General features: G+C 39.0%; 1 protein-coding gene and 1 long non-coding RNA gene across 2 annotated transcripts in view; one reads left to right on the top strand and one right to left on the bottom strand.

Moving 5' to 3' along the window:
- Nucleotides 1-16,386, bottom strand: part of LOC309512026 (zinc-binding protein A33-like) — a 26,238-nt gene extending 9,852 nt beyond the window's left edge. Inside the window, exon 1 of the mRNA XM_082187440.1 lies at nt 15,762-16,386. Coding sequence (XP_082043566.1) covers nt 15,762-16,154 — 393 coding nt within the window. The 5' untranslated portion in view covers nt 16,155-16,386. The remainder of the gene's footprint in view (nt 1-15,761) is intronic.
- On the top strand, nt 823-1,764 carry LOC309512036. Its single transcript, XR_014210863.1, has 3 exons — nt 823-1,007; nt 1,125-1,385; nt 1,600-1,764. It is a non-coding gene; the product is annotated as an uncharacterized lncRNA (long non-coding RNA).
- Nucleotides 16,387-16,578: the final 192 nt, after the last annotated feature.

Genomic DNA, 16,578 nt, shown 5'->3' with positions numbered 1-16,578 from the left:
GTAGATAGAAAAGGTTTGAAGATAGATAGATAGATAGATAGAAAAGGTTTCAAGATAGATAGATAGATAGATTAGTTAGATAGATTAGTTAGAAAGAAAGAATGATAGATTAGTTAGAAAGAAAGAAAGAAAGAAAGAAAGAAAGAAAGAAAGAAAGAAAGAAAGATTTGTTAGAAAGAAAGAATGATAGATAGATTAGTTAGATAGATTAGTTAGAAAGAAAGAATGATAGATCAGTTAGAAAAAAAGAAAGAAAGAAAGAAAGAAAGAAAGAAAGAAAGAAAGAAAGAAAGAAAGAAAGAAAGAAAGAAAGAAAAAAAGAGAAAGAAATAAGAAGGAAAGAGTAGGTAGAAAGAAAGAAAGATTAGTTAGAAAGAAAGAAAGAAAGAAAGAAAGAAAGAAGAAGGAAAGAGTAGGTAGAAAGAAAGAAAGATTAGTTAGAAAGAAAGAAAGGATAGACAGAAATAAAGAAAAAAGAGAAAGAAATATGAAGGAAAGAGTAGGTAGAAAGAAAGAAAGATTAGTTAGAAAGAAAGAAAGAAAAAAGAAAGAAAGAAAGAAAGAAAAAAGAAAAAAGAAAAAAGAAAAAAGAAAGATAGATAGAAACAAAGAGAAAGAAAGAAAGAAATAAGAAGGAAAGAGTAGGTAGAAAGAAAGAAAGAAAGAAAGAAAGAAAGAAAGAAAGAAAGAAAGGATAGACAGAAATAAAGAAAAAAGAGATAAAGAAATAAGAAGGAAAGAGTAGATAGAAAGAAAGAGAAAGAAAGAAAGAAAGAAAGAAAGAAAGAAAGAAAGAAAGAAAGAAAGAAAAAAGATTAGTTAGAAAGAAAGAAATATAGATTAGTTAGAAAGAAAGAATGATAGATTAGTTAGAAAGAATGATAGATAGATTAGTTAGAAAGAAAGAATGATAGATAGATTAGTTAGAAAGAAAGAAAGAAAGAAAGAAAAATTTGTTAGAAAGAAAGAATGATAGATAGATTAGTTAGAAAGAAAGAAAGAGATTAGTTAGAAAGAATGATAGATAGATTAGTTAGAAAGAAAGATAGATTTGAAAGAAAGAATGATAGATAGATTAGTTAGAAAGAAAGAATGCTAAATAGATTAGTTAGAAAGAAAGATAGATTAGTTAGAAAGAATGATAGATAGATTAGTTAGAAAGAAAGAATGATAGATAGATTAGTTAGAAAGAAAGAAAGAAAGAAAGAAAGATAGATTAGTTAGAAAGAAAGAATGATAGATAGATTAGTTAGAAAGAAAGAATGATAGATAGATTAGTTAGAAAGAATTATAGATAGATTAGTTAGAAAGAATGAAAGATAGATTAGTTAGAAAGAAAGAATGATAGATAGATTAGTTAGAAAGAAAGAAAGAAAGAAAGATTAGTTAGAAAGAATGATAGATAGATTAGTTGTAAGAAAGATAGATTAGTTAGATAGAATGATAGATTAGTTAGAAAGAATGATAGATAGATTAGTTTGAAAGAAAGAATGATAGATAGATTAGTTTGAAAAAGAATGATAGATAGATTAGTTAGAAAGAAAGAAAGAAAGATAGATTAGTTAGAAAGAATTATAGATAGATTAGTTAGAAAGAAAGAAAGATTAGTTAGAAAGATAGATTAGAAAGAAAGAATGATAGATAGATTAGTTAGAAAGAAAGAATGATAGATTAGTTAGAAAGAAAGAATGATAGATAGATTAGTTAGAAAGAATGATAGATAGATTAGTTAGAAAGAAAGAATGATAGATTAGTTAGAAAGAATGAAAGATAGATTAGTTGAAAGAAAGATAGATTAGTTAGATAGAATTTGATTTGATTTGATTCAACTTTATTGTCATTACACAAGTACAGGTACAAGGCAACGAAATGCAATTTAGGACCGACCTGAAGTTATTAAGAGATACAGCATAACATGAGGAGAGTTGAGGAGAAAAAAAAAGGCAACCCCCAGACTATGTTCCAATAGGGAGTACAGTTTGGGGACAGTAAAACACCTCAGCACATTTGCACATAATCAGTACACAACATGAACACACAAGACTTGCAACAGGGGAGGGGACAGGGGGGTATAGAATGATAACCCAGCACAGGCAAGCAGCCATCCGGTCCTGCAGCCATTTCGGCGCTGGTCACAGACCCACCTGTCAGACTGGTGGTAAAAAGCGTCGAAGGCGTGGGATGGGGGCTGGGGGTTGGTGATTGCATATCTGTATCTATGTAAGAGTTTCTGTATGTGTAGGCCTGAAGAGTCGCTACGCCTGGCATCCCAATCTAGGTGCCTCAGTCCGCAGGATGTCATAGCGAAACACAGCAGTTGCCATGGAGACAACCTTGATCAGGTCCCAGACAGAGTCAACAATCAGCAGGTGTCAGTGTGGAGTCGGGGAAGGAACGCAAGAGCGTCTCTTTGCAGTGCTCTCTCCAGAGGGGGTTGTTGTTCCAGCAGCGGCCTCGGCCAAGGCCAGTGCTGATAGAGTGGGGCCGAAAGCAGATAAGATTGTGGTTGTTTGGTCTGGGGACGAGTAGCCGCATTCCAATTTACACAGCTCCTGGTCCGTTTGGGTCTCCGAAACCATTTGCCTTTGCAAAGCTGTGAGCTTCTCCATGATGTTACCCATATTGTGGTTCATAGTCACAGTCTGAGTGCCGACAGCTCTGCCCACTTCAATCATAACGGGCAGCCTTGTGGGGCTTTGGACAGCTGTCACCGTCTTCTTAATTCCTCGATAAACCAGGGCAGTGCCTAATCCAAACAGCAGAAAACCTGTTATCATGGTTCCGAATAGGTAGATATCTTCAACGTCCTCCACGGAAAGAGCCGCCAGACACACGACCCGCCACTTCCCCCACGCATCCATCGTGTAGCCAGCTGCAAACGTTCCGGCAGGGCAGTCAGGTTCCCCCGAACCCAAGCTTCTCGTCGAGAAGATGGTGTCAATTGCGCTGAGAGACCAGTTGATCAATTCCATAATTTCTTAGAATGATAGATTAGAATGATAGATCTCGTCGAGAAGATGGTGTCAATTGCGCTGAGAGACCAGTTGATCAATTCCATAATTTCTTAGAATGATAGATTAGTTCCCCTCCTTGAACTGCCACCTTACCGTGGTGGAGGGGTTTGAGTACCCGAATGAACCTAGGAGCTATGTTGTCTGGGGCTATATGCCCCTGGTAGGGTCTCCCAAACAGGCAAACAGGTCCTAGGCGACGGGTCAGACTAAGAGCGGTTCAAAAACCCTTATGATGACAAAAAAAATGAGGACCGTGACGTCGCCCGGTATGGCGCAGCCGGGGCCCCACCCTGGAGCCAGGCCCGGGGTTGGGGCTCGTATGCGAGCGCCTGGTGGTCGGGCCTCCCCCCATGGGGTCCGGCCGGGCTCAGCCTGAAGGAGCGACGTGGGGCCACCCTCCCGTGGACCCACCACCTACAGGAGGGACCGTAAGGGGCCGGTGCTAAGTGGATCGGGTGGCAGTCGAAGGCGGGGGCCTAGACAACCCGATCCCTGGACGTGGAATCTAGCTCTAGGGACATGGAATGTCACCTCTCTGGCGGGGAAGGAGCCTGAGGTTGTGCGTGAGGTTCAGAGATTCCGACTAGAGATAGTTGGGATCACCTCTACGCACGGCTTGGGCTCTGGAACCACACTCCTCGAGAGAGGATGGACTCTTCACCACTCTGGAGTTGCCCATGGTGAGAGGCGGCGGGCTGGTGTGGGTTTGCTTATAGCCCCCCAGCTCAGCCGCCATGTGTTGGAGTTCACCCCGGTGAACGAGAGGGTCGCTTCCCTACGCCTTCGGGTCGGGGATAGGTCTCTCACTGTCGTTTGTGCTTACGGGCCGAACGGCAGTGCAGAGTACCCGGCCTTCTTGGAGTCTCTGGGAAGGGTGCTGGAAAGTGCTCCGACTGGGGACTCCGTCGTTCTACTGGGGGACTTCAACGCCCACGTGCGCAGCGACAGTGACACCTGGAGGGGCGTGATTGGGAGGAACGGCCCCCCTGATCTGAACCCGAGTGGTGTTCTGTTATTGGACTTCTGTGCTAGTTACAGCTTGTCCATAACGAACACCATGTTCAAGCATAAGGGTGTCCATCAGTGCACATGGCACCAGGACACCCTAGGCCGGAGGTCGATGATCGACTTTGTGGTCGTTTCATCCGACCTCCGGCCGTATGTCTTGGACACTCGGGTGAAGAGAGGGGCGGAGCTGTCAACTGATCACCACCTGGTGGTGAGTTGGATCCGATGGCGGGGGAGGAAGCTGGACAGACTCGGCAGACCCAAACGTACCGTGAGGGTCTGTTGGGAACGTTTGGCCGAATCTCCTGTCAGAGAGATCTTCAACTCCCACCTCCGGCAGAGCTTCGACCAGATCCCGAGGGAGTCTGGAGATATTGAGTCCGAGTGGACCATGTTCTCCACCTCCATTGTCAACGCGGCCACTCGGAGCTGTGGCCGTAAGGTCTCCGGTGCCTGTCGAGGCGGCAATCCCCGAACCCGGTGGTGGACACCGGAAGTAAGGGATGCCGTCAAGCTGAAGAAGGAGTCCTATCGGGCCTGGCTGGCTTTTGGGACTCCTGAGGCAGCTGATAGGTACCGACGGGCCAAGCGGACTGCAGCCCGGGTGGTTGTGGAGGCAAAAACTCGGGCCTGGGAGGAGTTCGGTGAGGCCATGGAGAAGGACTATCGGTCGGCCTCGAAGAGATTCTGGCAAACCGTCCGACGCCTCAGGAGGGGGAAGCAGTGCCCTACCAATGCTGTTTACAGTGGAGGTGGGCAGCTGTTGACCTCGACTGGGGATATCACCGGACGGTGGAAGGAATACTTCGAGGATCTCCTCAATCCCGCCGTCACGTCTTCCATTGAGGAAGCAGAGGCTGAGGGCTCGGAGGCGGACTCGTCCATCACTCAAGCTGAAGTCACCGAGGTAGTCAAGAAACTCCTCGGTGGCAAGGCACCGGGGGTGGATGAGATCCGCCCTGAGTACCTCAAGTCTCTGGATGTTGTGGGGCTGTCTTGGCTGACACGCCTCTGCAACATCGCGTGGCGGTCGGGGACAGTACCTTTGGACTGGCAGACCGGGGTGGTGGTCCCTCTTTTCAAGAAGGGGGATCGGAGGGTGTGCTCCAACTATAGGGGGATCACACTTCTCAGCCTCCCTGGGAAAGTCTATGCCAGGGTACTGGAGAGGAGAATCCGGCCGATAGTAGAACCTCGGATTCAGGAGGAACAGTGTGGTTTTCGTCCCGGTCGTGGAACACTGGACCAGCTCTATACCCTCTACAGGGTGCTGGAGGGCTCATGGGAGTTTGCCCAACCAATCCACATGTGCTTTGTGGATTTGGAGAAGGCATTCGACTGTGTCCCTCGCGGCGGCCTGTGGAGGATGCTCCGGGAGTATGGGGTCCGGGGCCCTTTGCTAAGGGCTATCCGGTCCCTGTACGACCGGAGCAGGAGCTTGGTTCGTATTGCCAGCAGTAAGTCAGACTTGTTCCCGGTGCGTGTTGGACTCCGGCAGGGCTGCCCTTTGTCGCCGGTTCTGTTCATAATTTTTATGGACAGAATTTCTAGGCGCAGCCAGGGGCCGGAGGGGGTCAGGTTTGGGGACCACACGATTTCATCTCTGCTCTTTGCGGATGATGTTGTCGTGTTGGCCTCATCAAGCCAGGACCTCCAGCATGCACTGGGACGGTTTGCAGCCGAGTGTGAAGCGGCTGGGATGAAAATCAGCACCTCCAAATCCGAGGCCATGGTTCTCAGTCGGAAAAGGGTGGTTTGCCCGCTTCAGGTTGGTGGAGAGCTCCTGCCTCAAGTGGAGGAGTTTAAGTATCTTGGGGTCTTGTTCACGAGTGAGGGAAGGATGGAACGGGAGATTGACAGGCGGATCGGTGCAGCTTCTGCAGTAATGCGGTCCCTGTACCGGTCTGTCGTGGTGAAGAAGGAGCTGAGCCGCAAGGCGAAGCTCTCGATTTACCAGTCAATCTACGTTCCTACTCTCACCTATGGTCATGAGCTGTGGGTCATGACCGAAAGGACAAGATCCCGGATACAAGCGGCCGAAATGAGCTTTCTCCGCAGGGTGGCTGGGCGATCCCTTAGAGATAGGGTGAGAAGCTCGGTCACTCGGGAGGAGCTCAGAGTAGAGCCGCTGCTCCTCCACATCGAGAGGGGTCAGTTGAGGTGGCTCGGGCATCTTTTCCGGATGCCTCCTGGACGCCTTCCCGGGAAGGTGTTCCGGGCATGTCCCACCGGGAGGAGACCCCGGGGAAGACCTAGGACACGCTGGAGAGACTATGTCTCCCGGCTGGCCTGGGAACGCCTCGGTGTCCCCCCGGAAGAGCTGGAGGAAGTGTCTAGGGAGAGGGAAGTCTGGGCATCCCTGCTTAGACTGCTGCCCCCGCGACCCGGCCCCGGATAAGCGGTAGAAGATGGATGGATGGATGGATGGATGGATAGATTAGTTAGAAAGAATGATAGATAGATTAGTTTGAAAGAAAGAATGATAGATGGATTAGTTTGAAAAAGAATGATAGATAGATTAGTTAGAAGGAAAGAAAGAAAGAAAGAAAGATAGATTAGTTAGAAAGAATTATAGATAGATTAGTTAGAAAGAAAGAAAGAAAGATTAGTTAGAAAGAAAGAATGATAGATAGATTAGTTAGAAAGAAAGAATGATAGATAGATAGATAGATAGATAGATAGATAGATAGGTAGATAGAAAAGGTTTGAAGATAGATAGATAGATAGATAGATAGATAGATAGATAGATAAGGTTTGAAGATAGATAGATAGATAGAAAAGGTTTGAAGATAGATAGATAGATAGATAGATAGATAGATAGATAGATAGATAGATTAGTTATTAGTTAGAAAGAACATAGATAGCTTAAAGCTTAATTGAGTATCAATGGCTTCTAGCAGTTTACATTAAACATAGTTCAAACAGACATGGACTTTTGGTTAATGAAAGTCTATGGGATTTTTATGATTTTTAATATGAATTTTTAAGAAAACAGTAACTCAAACCAGTCTGAAAAGATATAGCACACTAAGTCAGAACAGTATGAAGGTCTGACCCGAGTTTGGAGTATGTAGCTTGAACGGTCTAGGAAGAGTTAGTGTCTAAAAATTTGCGGTCAGAAAAAGAAGAAGAAGAAGAAGAAGAAGAAGAACTAGAAAAAAAGTTTGTTGAGACAAACTTTAAATTGGCTTGAGAAAGCTGGACCAGTGAGTTTGAAGAAGTTTAAAGTAGTTTGAAGTTTAAAGTAGTTTAAAGTTTGATTGATAGATTAGTTAGAAAGAAAGAAAGAAATATTAGTTAGAAAGAAAGAAAGATTAGTTAGAAAGAAAGAAAGAAAGAAAGAAAGAAAGAAAGAAAGAAAGAAAGAAAGAAATTTTAGTTAGAAAGAAAAAAGAAAGTTAGATTAGTTAGGAAGAAAGAAAGATTAGTTAGAAAGAAAGATTAGTTAGAAAGAAAGAAAGAATAAAAGATAAGTTAGAAAGAAAGAAAGATTAGTTAGAAAGAAAGAAAGAAAGAAAGAAAGAAAGAAAGAAAGAAAGAAAGAAAGAGTAGTTAGAAAGAAAGAAAGATTAGTTAGAAAGAAAGAAAGAATAAAAGATAAGTTAGAAAGAAAGAAAGATTAGTTGGAAAGAAAGAAAGAAAGAAAGAAAGAAAGAAAGAAAGAAAGAAAGAAAGAGTAGTTAGAAAGAAAGAAAGATTAGTTAGAAAGAAAGAAAGAAAGAAAGAAAGAAAGAAAGAAAGATTAGTTAGAAAGAAAGAAAGAAAGAAAGAAAGATTAGTTAGAAAGAAAGAAAGAAAGAAAGAAAGATAGATTAGTTAGAAAGAAAGAAAGAAAGAAAGAAAGAAAGAAAGAAAGAAAGATTAGTTAGAAAGAAAGAAAGAAAGAAAGAAAGAAAGATAGATTAGTTAGAAAGAAAGAAAGAAAGAAAGAAAGAAAGATTAGTTAGAAAGAATGAAAGAAAGATTAGTTAGAAAGAAAGAAAGAAAGAAAGAAAGAAAGAAAGATAGATAGATAGATAGATAGATAGATATATTAGTAAGAAAGAAAGAAAGATAGATTAGTTAGTTAGAAAGAAAGAAAGAAAAAGATAGATAGATAGATAGATAGATAGATAGATATATTAATTAGAAAGATAGATTAGTAAGAAAGAAAGAAAGATTAGTTAGAAAAGATAGATAGATAGAAAAGAAAGATTAGTTAGAAAGAAAGATTAGTTAGACAGAAAGAAAGATTAGTTAGATAGAAAGAAAGAAAGAAAGATTAGTTAGAAAGAAAGAAAGAAAGATTAGTTAGAAAGAAAGAAAGAAAGATTAGTTAGAAAGAAAGAAAGATTAGTTAGAAATAAATAAATAAATAAATAAATATTACTTAGAAAGAATGAAAGAAAGATTAGTAAGAAAGAAAGATAGATAGATAGATAGATAGATAGATAGATAGATTGATTAATTAGAAAGATAGATTAGTAAGAAAGAAAGATAGATTAGTTAGTTAGTTAGAAAGAACGATAGATAGATAGATAGATAGATAGATAGATAGATAGATAGATAGATAGATAGATAGATTGATTAATTAGAAAGATATATTAGTAAGAAAGAAAGATAGATTAGTTAGAAAGAAAGAAAGATCAGTTAGAAAAGCTTAAAGCTTAAATGTGTATCAAGGGCTTCTGGCAGTTAAACAGAGTTCAAACAGTCTTGGCCATATGGTCAATGGAAGTCTATGGGATTTTAAGGATTTTTAATATTAATTTTTAAGAAAACTGAAAGTCAAATCAGTTTGAAAAGATATAGCAACTCGAGTCAGAACAGTCTGAAGGTCTGACCCAAGTTTGGTGGTCGTAGCTTTAACGGTCTAGCAGGAGTTAGAGTCAGAAAATTTTGGCTAAGAAGAAAAAGAAGAAGAAGAAGAAGAAGAACTAGATAGAAAGAAAGAAAGATTAGTTAGAAAAAAAGAAAATTTTGATAGAAAGAAAGATTAGTTAGAAGGAAAGAAAGGAAAGAAAGATTAGTTAGAAAGAAAGAAAGATAGATTAGTTAGAAAGAAAGAAAATTGCTAGAAAATTTTGATAGAAAGAAAAAAAGGAAAAAATGATAGATAGAAAGAAAGATTAGTTAGAAAGAAAAAAGAAAGAAGAAAGAAAGATTAGATAGAAAGAAAGAAAAAGGAAATAAAGATTAGTTAGACAGAAAGATTAGTTAGAAGAAAGAAAAAAGAGAAAAAAATGATAGAAAGATTAGTTGGAAAGAAAGAAAGAAAGAAAGAAAGAAAGAAAGAAAGAAAGAAAGAAAGAAAGAAAGAAAGAAAGAAAAAGATTAGTTAGAAAGAAAGAAAAAAGAAAGAAAAATTAGTTTAAAAAGAAAGAAAGAAAGGAAAGAAAGATTAGTTAGAAAGAAAGATTAGAAGGAAAAGAAAAAAGATTAGTTAGAAAGAAAAAAGATTAGTTAGAAAGAAAGAAAAGTTAGAAAGAAAGAAAAGAAAGAAAAATTTGATAGAAAGAAAGATTAGTTAGAAAGAAAAAATAGTTAGAAAGAAAGAAAGATTAGTTAGAAAGAAAGAAAGAAAGAAAGAAAGAAAGAAAGAAAGAAAGAAAGAAAGAAAGAAGGAAAAAATACAATTGATAGAAATAAATATAGATTAAATAGAAAGAAAGATGGATGGATTAGTTCAGGGATGGGCAACTTCGGTCTTGGAGGGCCACTGTCCTACAGAGTTTAGCTTCAACCCTAATCAAACACACCTGAACAAGCTAATCAAGGTCCTCAGGATTACTAGAAAATTACAGGCAGGTGATTTTTTTCAGGGTTGGAGCTAAACTCTGTAGGACAGTGGCCCTCCAGGACCGAAGTTGCCCATCCCTGGATTAGTTAGAAAGATAGATTATTTTGGAAAGAAATATGGTTAGTTAGTTAGAAAGAAAGATAGATTAGTTAGAAAGAAAGAAAGAGAGATTGGTTAGAAAGAAAGAAAAATGGATTAGTTAAAAAGATAGATTAGTTAGAAAGAAAGAAAGGAAGAAAGAAAGAAAGAAAGAAAGCCTAGTTTGAAAGAAAGATAGATTAGTTTGAAAGAGATAGATAGAAGTTTGAAGATAGATAGATAGATAGAAAGGAAGAAAGAAAACGTTTGAAGATAGATAGATATATAGATATCTATAGATAGACAGACAGAAAAGTTTTGAAGATAGATAGATAGAAACAGTTTGAAGATAGATAGACAGATAGCAGTGTTAATTTTGACAGCAAATTTTGATTTAGTTTTAGTCATAGTCTTTTGACTAAAATGCCATTTAGTTTTAGTCATATTTTAGCCATCTGAATTGTTTTAGTTTTAGTCTAGTTTTAGTTGACGAAATACAATAACATTTTAGTCGACTAAATCTACAGTAGATTTAGTCGACTAAAATATAATGGGTTTCAATTTAAATGCATTTATTTCGAATTTCTCTTAAATTTCCAAACCCATATACTCCCAGAGAAAACATATATTAACCTGCTAATATGAATGATTTTAAAGTTTGAACGTGCAATACAGATACAGATTTAACTACTGTAACTTAAAAAATATCTTAAAATTAAATAAAACCACTTTTCCTAAAGTAGAAGACAGTCTTTTTTTTCAATGAATGATGGGGAGAGCGGGGTACAAAGTAACGCTTTTTGACTTTCTCAGTTTGTGTAAATCTACTTATGGTTCAGAGTATTTATTTTTTCCCACATTAATTTCCCACATGTCTAGTACAATTATGTGTTTTTGTTTTATTAATACAGTATATACTTTTTTCTTGACATACCCCGAAAGAATGGAAGTGAAATGTGACAACATGCCCCATAGGTGGGGTACATTGTAACATGTGTGGGGCACATTGTAACATAACATATGACAGCTTAAAATGTTATCTGATCTAATAAAAAAATATACAAAACAAACTAAAATATTTTCTAAATAAAATACAATTAAAAAACTTTTTCATATAAAATAATGGCAATTTTTAATAATTAAATATAAACTCATTTTTGAGTTTTGCCTACGAACACATCACACAGCTATACAACATAGTTCAAAACAAATAAATAATTAGTAATTTCTGAACATTGACTCTCAGTCTTTATTCACCTTTTCTCACGTTTTCTCAATAAAATTAATAAAAGTATAGAATATAATAGCATATTTCTAATAGGGGCACATTGTAACGCAGTGTTACAACATGCCCCCGCCTGCACAAGCTGGGATTTAAACCCTGCTAGTGTCTTCTGCTAGTTAGCGAAGCATTAAAGAACTATCTCAACTGTTAAATAACATATTGGAGATTAAAATAATATCAGATTTGTCTTATTTTAAATAAACACAAAAAATAGAGATGAAAAATTAACTTAAGTAAGAAATGTACTTTTGCTATGGTTTAATAAATGTCTATGGATATCTTCAAAAAAAAAAAAAGATTTGGCGGATTTTTTTTTTTTCTATATAGTGTTGATATGACAACTAGTAAATACACAAAGTTTCGTCATCCAAGCATGTGCGGAAATATTTAAAACAAGCGTGTTACAACTAGCCCCGCGTTAGGTTGTGCCCCGCGCTCCCCTATGAATTCTTTCTACTTGCATACGATCATTCTCTATTCTTTCAAGCAGACATATTTATTTGTATGAATTAAATATAATTAATCCTTATTAAAGCTATTAACGAGCAGTGAATGCTTTTCTCTTTTTCTTTTGTTGCTTGATCAATATTAAGGACACAGACCGCATTAGGTTTATTACCCACTGTCACTTTAAGACATCGGATCATGTCCAATGACATGCAGATCCAGAATTGCACTGATGCACATAGATACACTCACAACTGTTTAAGACATAACCGACATAATTTACGTGAATACTCTCCAAAACGGACATTTAGACATAATATTTGTGTGTATTTGTCCATTCAGACACAAAAGAGAGCTCAATTCTGTACTCGCGCGCTGTATAGGCTAGGTGTCTATGTGCATGGCTGCACGCTTCGGGTCGGTTGTGTGCGCACAGAAAACCGTTCCGAATATAGCTCCTTTTTTTTGCGTCGTCACTCTTATTCAGATCTTCATGTGTGCTCCACTCATTTTCCCAGACGTTTACATGTTTTAACGTTTTATGAGACATGCAGCGCATGCGAACTCGTGTGCCGCTGGGTAGATCACGTTACAGTCAAGCGGCAACATTCTGATCTGAAAAATGAAGCCTACCCGGAAGTGCGAAAAACTGCAATACATCGAAAATCCGCTAGGGGAAGGTCCCAAAAGGGAGCAAATGTCCATAGCCCCCATGTTAAAATGTCCGTTTTCACAGCATAAATTCATGTTTTTACAGGTTGGTCCCATGGACTTTTATTGTATTTTTCGATAGGTTCCGAGTGTCTGATAGCTGCAAAAACCTAAATTGGGTCAGGCCAATCACGTCGTGTATAGAGTAGGCGGGGGCGGGCTTAACATATGACGACAGAGTTGTGACGGCTGCCACTTGAAAACAGAATGACGGCAGTTGCTGATGGAGAACAACGGTCTTTCGAATCGGCTTTGGCTGCGACTCTGGAGGACTTGGAGTTAAGTTTTTCTTTGAGAAAAGAGCAAAGAACGGGACTTAAGTCATTCTTAAAAAAAGGAAGATGTGGCCAGATATGGCAAAAGTTGAATCTATCAACTAAGCTCCGCTGTTGGGAAAACGCTCTGGTTGGTTGAAGCGCTGTCCTATTGCGTGCAGAGGGAATTTGAAAGACAGCCGTTTATCCCGCCCCTCGGAGTGAGCGTGTCTATGGTGAGTTTCCAGACCTAACATCTTGATGTAGGTCTGGCTTGCCAGGCTAGAAAATTGTATCCAGTTGTGAGATCCAGCGATGACCGGGCGCTCGGCGTTCATGTACCCCGCCTGGAACAGCCTTTCCTCGGCTAGTCGTTCTGACGTTTGCCGCTGACTCTGACGTCTCTGTAGTGGTTAAACATGAGATATAATTTGTCTTGTGTATATCTAACGGGCGATTTTTGGTCTTGTAAATCTATAATTTGTTCCCTGGCCAATCGGTTTGGCTGAGGGGAAGTTTCATAAGTTTATAAGCTATTTAACTTTACCATTGTATGGTTAGACTAGATCGAGCGCTGACTTTGTATGTTTGACAGAATTGTTTGCTTTATTTGTAAAGCTTCTTGTACCTTTTACTTATACTTTTATAATAGCTAATATTGATAAAACTGAAATTTAACAAAAAGAGACTGGGTTGAGTTTTGTCATTTTAAAATTTTAATACAACGAATATGATCTGTAATGTTGTTTACTGCAACATCTGTTGTTTAGTACAAATTTGTGCACATTCATTATTCATTTATGCACATATTGCCTGGACCAGAGGCAGGTTTGTGTTTTATATTTTGTTTTGTTTTTTTATAAATAGGCAAACGTTATGTGCAGTGAATATAATCAATACGCGTTGCCTGAACCACATTTGTGTGGCTATAATGTTTAAGATTTCTTTAAATTTGAAAACGAAAAGAGTTAGTATGGTGTTTTTTAACATACTTCGTTGCCTAAATATACACAGAGATAACCGAAGTAGCAGAGCGAGCGAGTGACGCGCGCTGCGTCAGAAGGTGGGCGGGGTTAGGATTTCCCAAGATTTTCCAAGATGGCGCCGCCCATACCCCCCATAAACGGCTTCAAACCCGTTCTTCAGAAAGTCTATGGGTGACGTCACAGACGCTTTGTCCATATTTTTTACAGTCTATGGGTGTGACACAGACTTCCCCGTACTTTTTGACAAGCGTCCTTGACAGGGCGGCCAGAGCTTCTTTGCAGCTCAAGTCGTCGGCGGTTTCGGACATGCATCAATTGCTTTCATACAACTCTCTGCTGTTTTATAACATTATCATTTGCTTATGTCGTGTCAGTCAAAATTAACTATACTTGTGAATGCTGAATAGTCATTCCATATAAAACTAATAGTCCTCATTTCATTGCTTGAGTAATTGCATACAAAAATGTTGAACTAGTTGTCAAAATCTGTCAAGCAAATTTTACACATTTTTTTTCAGAAAATGTCTCCTAAACTGAACAATTTCTCTCAGGTGAATCTCAGCTCGTCTGGATGTGCATGAATGATAACAGTACTATGTATGTTGTGTATATTCAGTTCCAATATGTACTGCAATATTGTTTCCAGTTGTGCACAGCTCTACCCAAAGGGAGTTTATGTTTGTTGTAATCTAAATGTCAATAGATTTTCGTCATAGTTTTTGTCATTCAAAACTAGTTTTTATTTAGATATCGTCTCGTTTTCGTCTGTGAAAAAATGTCGTTGACATTTGTCGTTGAAAATTATTCGTCAATGAAATTAACACTGACAGATAGATAGAAACAGTGTGAAGATAGATAGATTGATAGAAATAGTTTGAAGATAGATGGATAGATAGATAGAAATGGTTTGAAGATAGATAGATAGATAGATAGATAGATAGATAGATAGATAGATAGATAGATAGAAAGGGTTTGAAGATAGATGGATAGATAGATAGAAGGGTTTGAAGATAGATAGATAGATAGATAGATAGATAGATAGATAGATAGATAGATAGATAGATAGATAGATAGATAGATTGATTGATTTAGAATGGTAGTTTAATTGAGTCTAATGCTACATGGAGTTTAGATTTTAGTTTTTGGCTTGTGCACTAATGGGCCACCGTAGCCTTGGCTCAATTTGAGCACTCTGCAATGTAAGTCTATGGGATTTTTAGATTTTCAGTTTCAAGAAAACTGAAATTCAAATCAGTCTGAAAAGATATAGCACACCAAGTCAGAACAGTCTGAAAGTCTGACCCGAGTTTGGAGTTTGTAGAGTTAAAGCTCTAGGAGGAGTTAGTGTCAGAAAATTTTGGGTCAGAAGAATAATAATTAGTTTAAATAGGATTTCAGTAAGTTGGCTTTCTCAAGCCAACTTAATTATGTCCCCAATGAATTAAAACTTTACCAATCTGATACGTTCTGTGATTGGCTGTTTTTGGCCTAATCGAAGGCCTGATCGCACAAAGAACTTTGCTTCTCAGAACGGCCGACCTTCGGCCTCTCTCGCTACAGATGCTCTTCTGCCGACTCTGGCATCGGTCAAGCAAGTTGGTGATCTGCAGGCTCTTTCAGTGGACGCATTCTGCCTCGAGTTTGGGCCTAATGACAGTAAAGTCATCCTTAGACAAAGACAGGGCTATGTGCCTAAGATGCCCTTTAGAGCTCAGGTCATAAAGCTCTCTTCCGTTCTGCGCTAGTAGCCACGGCGCTCTTGGATTGTGTTCCCCATAAGTGTCAGCTACTTATGCAGGGGGAATGAACCGTATCAAAAGGGAATGTTCCAGTTACTAACGTAACCCTGGTTCCCTGAGATAACGGGAATGAGTATTGTCTAGTTTGTCGCGCTACTGTACACAAGTCGACACTGCCGCTTATCAATAGAAAAATTCGGAAAATGGCTTTCGGTGTAACTTGAATAGGCAGTCGGTCCTGTTTTTGCGGACTGAAAAGCCCTTTGTCTGTGCAGGTGCAGAGGCGTGAACCAATCAGGCTTCAGTATTCAGGAAAAAAACTAAGTTTTCCTCATAAGCGTTAGTTACTGATACAATGCTCATGGTCTCAGTGAACTGAGGTTACGTTAGTAATCGGAACGATCTGTGTTTATGACTTGTAATGATTCTTTACATGTGAATCAAGAAACATTTGTCTTACCTTATATGATGCAACCACTTCACTGATGGGTCTGAATTTATGATTGTCATGTTGTTTTGAATCTCTGCACACTAAACACACAGGCTGTTTGTCCTTCAGACAGAAGAGTTTGAGTTTCTCACTGTGTAAACTGCAGATCTCCTCAGACCCTGATGAATGCCTCTCATTTCTCTCCTTCAGGAACGACTCACACAAGTTTTTTAACGCAAGATTAACTGGAGGTTCAGATCTTGAGGTTCTCCTGCAGACAGGACACTCCTGAGATTTCTTGGTTCTCCAGTACTGTTGAAGACACTCTTTACAGAAACTGTGACTACAGGATAAAAGAACAGGAGCCTTGTAGATTTCATGACACACTGGACAAATATAATCATCTTCAGCTGCTGAAGCCATTTTCACTGTTTGAGCTCCAGCAATCTAAACTTTACTTTCACTTTCTGAGCGACGGTTTCAAAAATAAATCACCACGAGAATCACAAAGATCAGACACACTTGTTCAGAAAGAAACTTCTTAAATTCCTCTGTAAAGTTTTTCTCTTCATACTCCACCAATCGCTGATTCTTTATTGCTTTTGTCGAGACAAAGTCAGTATGGCAGAAAAGAGAAATAACAAGTCAGTCTCTTCCTGGTTAGTGTTGTAAGAGGTGTAAGCCTGAAAAACTGGAAAAACTGGAAGATAGAGCTACTCTCTGAGAGAACAAAGGAAATTAACATTTGAACTCATCGAGACCTGTGGCCAGTTGCATAAACTGTTAAGACTAGTCTTACAAGTTAGTCATCCAATTTTATTCTTTAAGACTGTTAATAACTTTTTAA

The sequence above is a fragment of the Leuciscus leuciscus genome (genome assembly GCF_965113295.1).
Source record: "Leuciscus leuciscus genome assembly, chromosome: 13".
Classification (NCBI taxonomy): Eukaryota; Metazoa; Chordata; class Actinopteri; order Cypriniformes; family Leuciscidae; genus Leuciscus; species Leuciscus leuciscus.
This window is presented reverse-complemented; position numbering and strand designations above follow the sequence as displayed.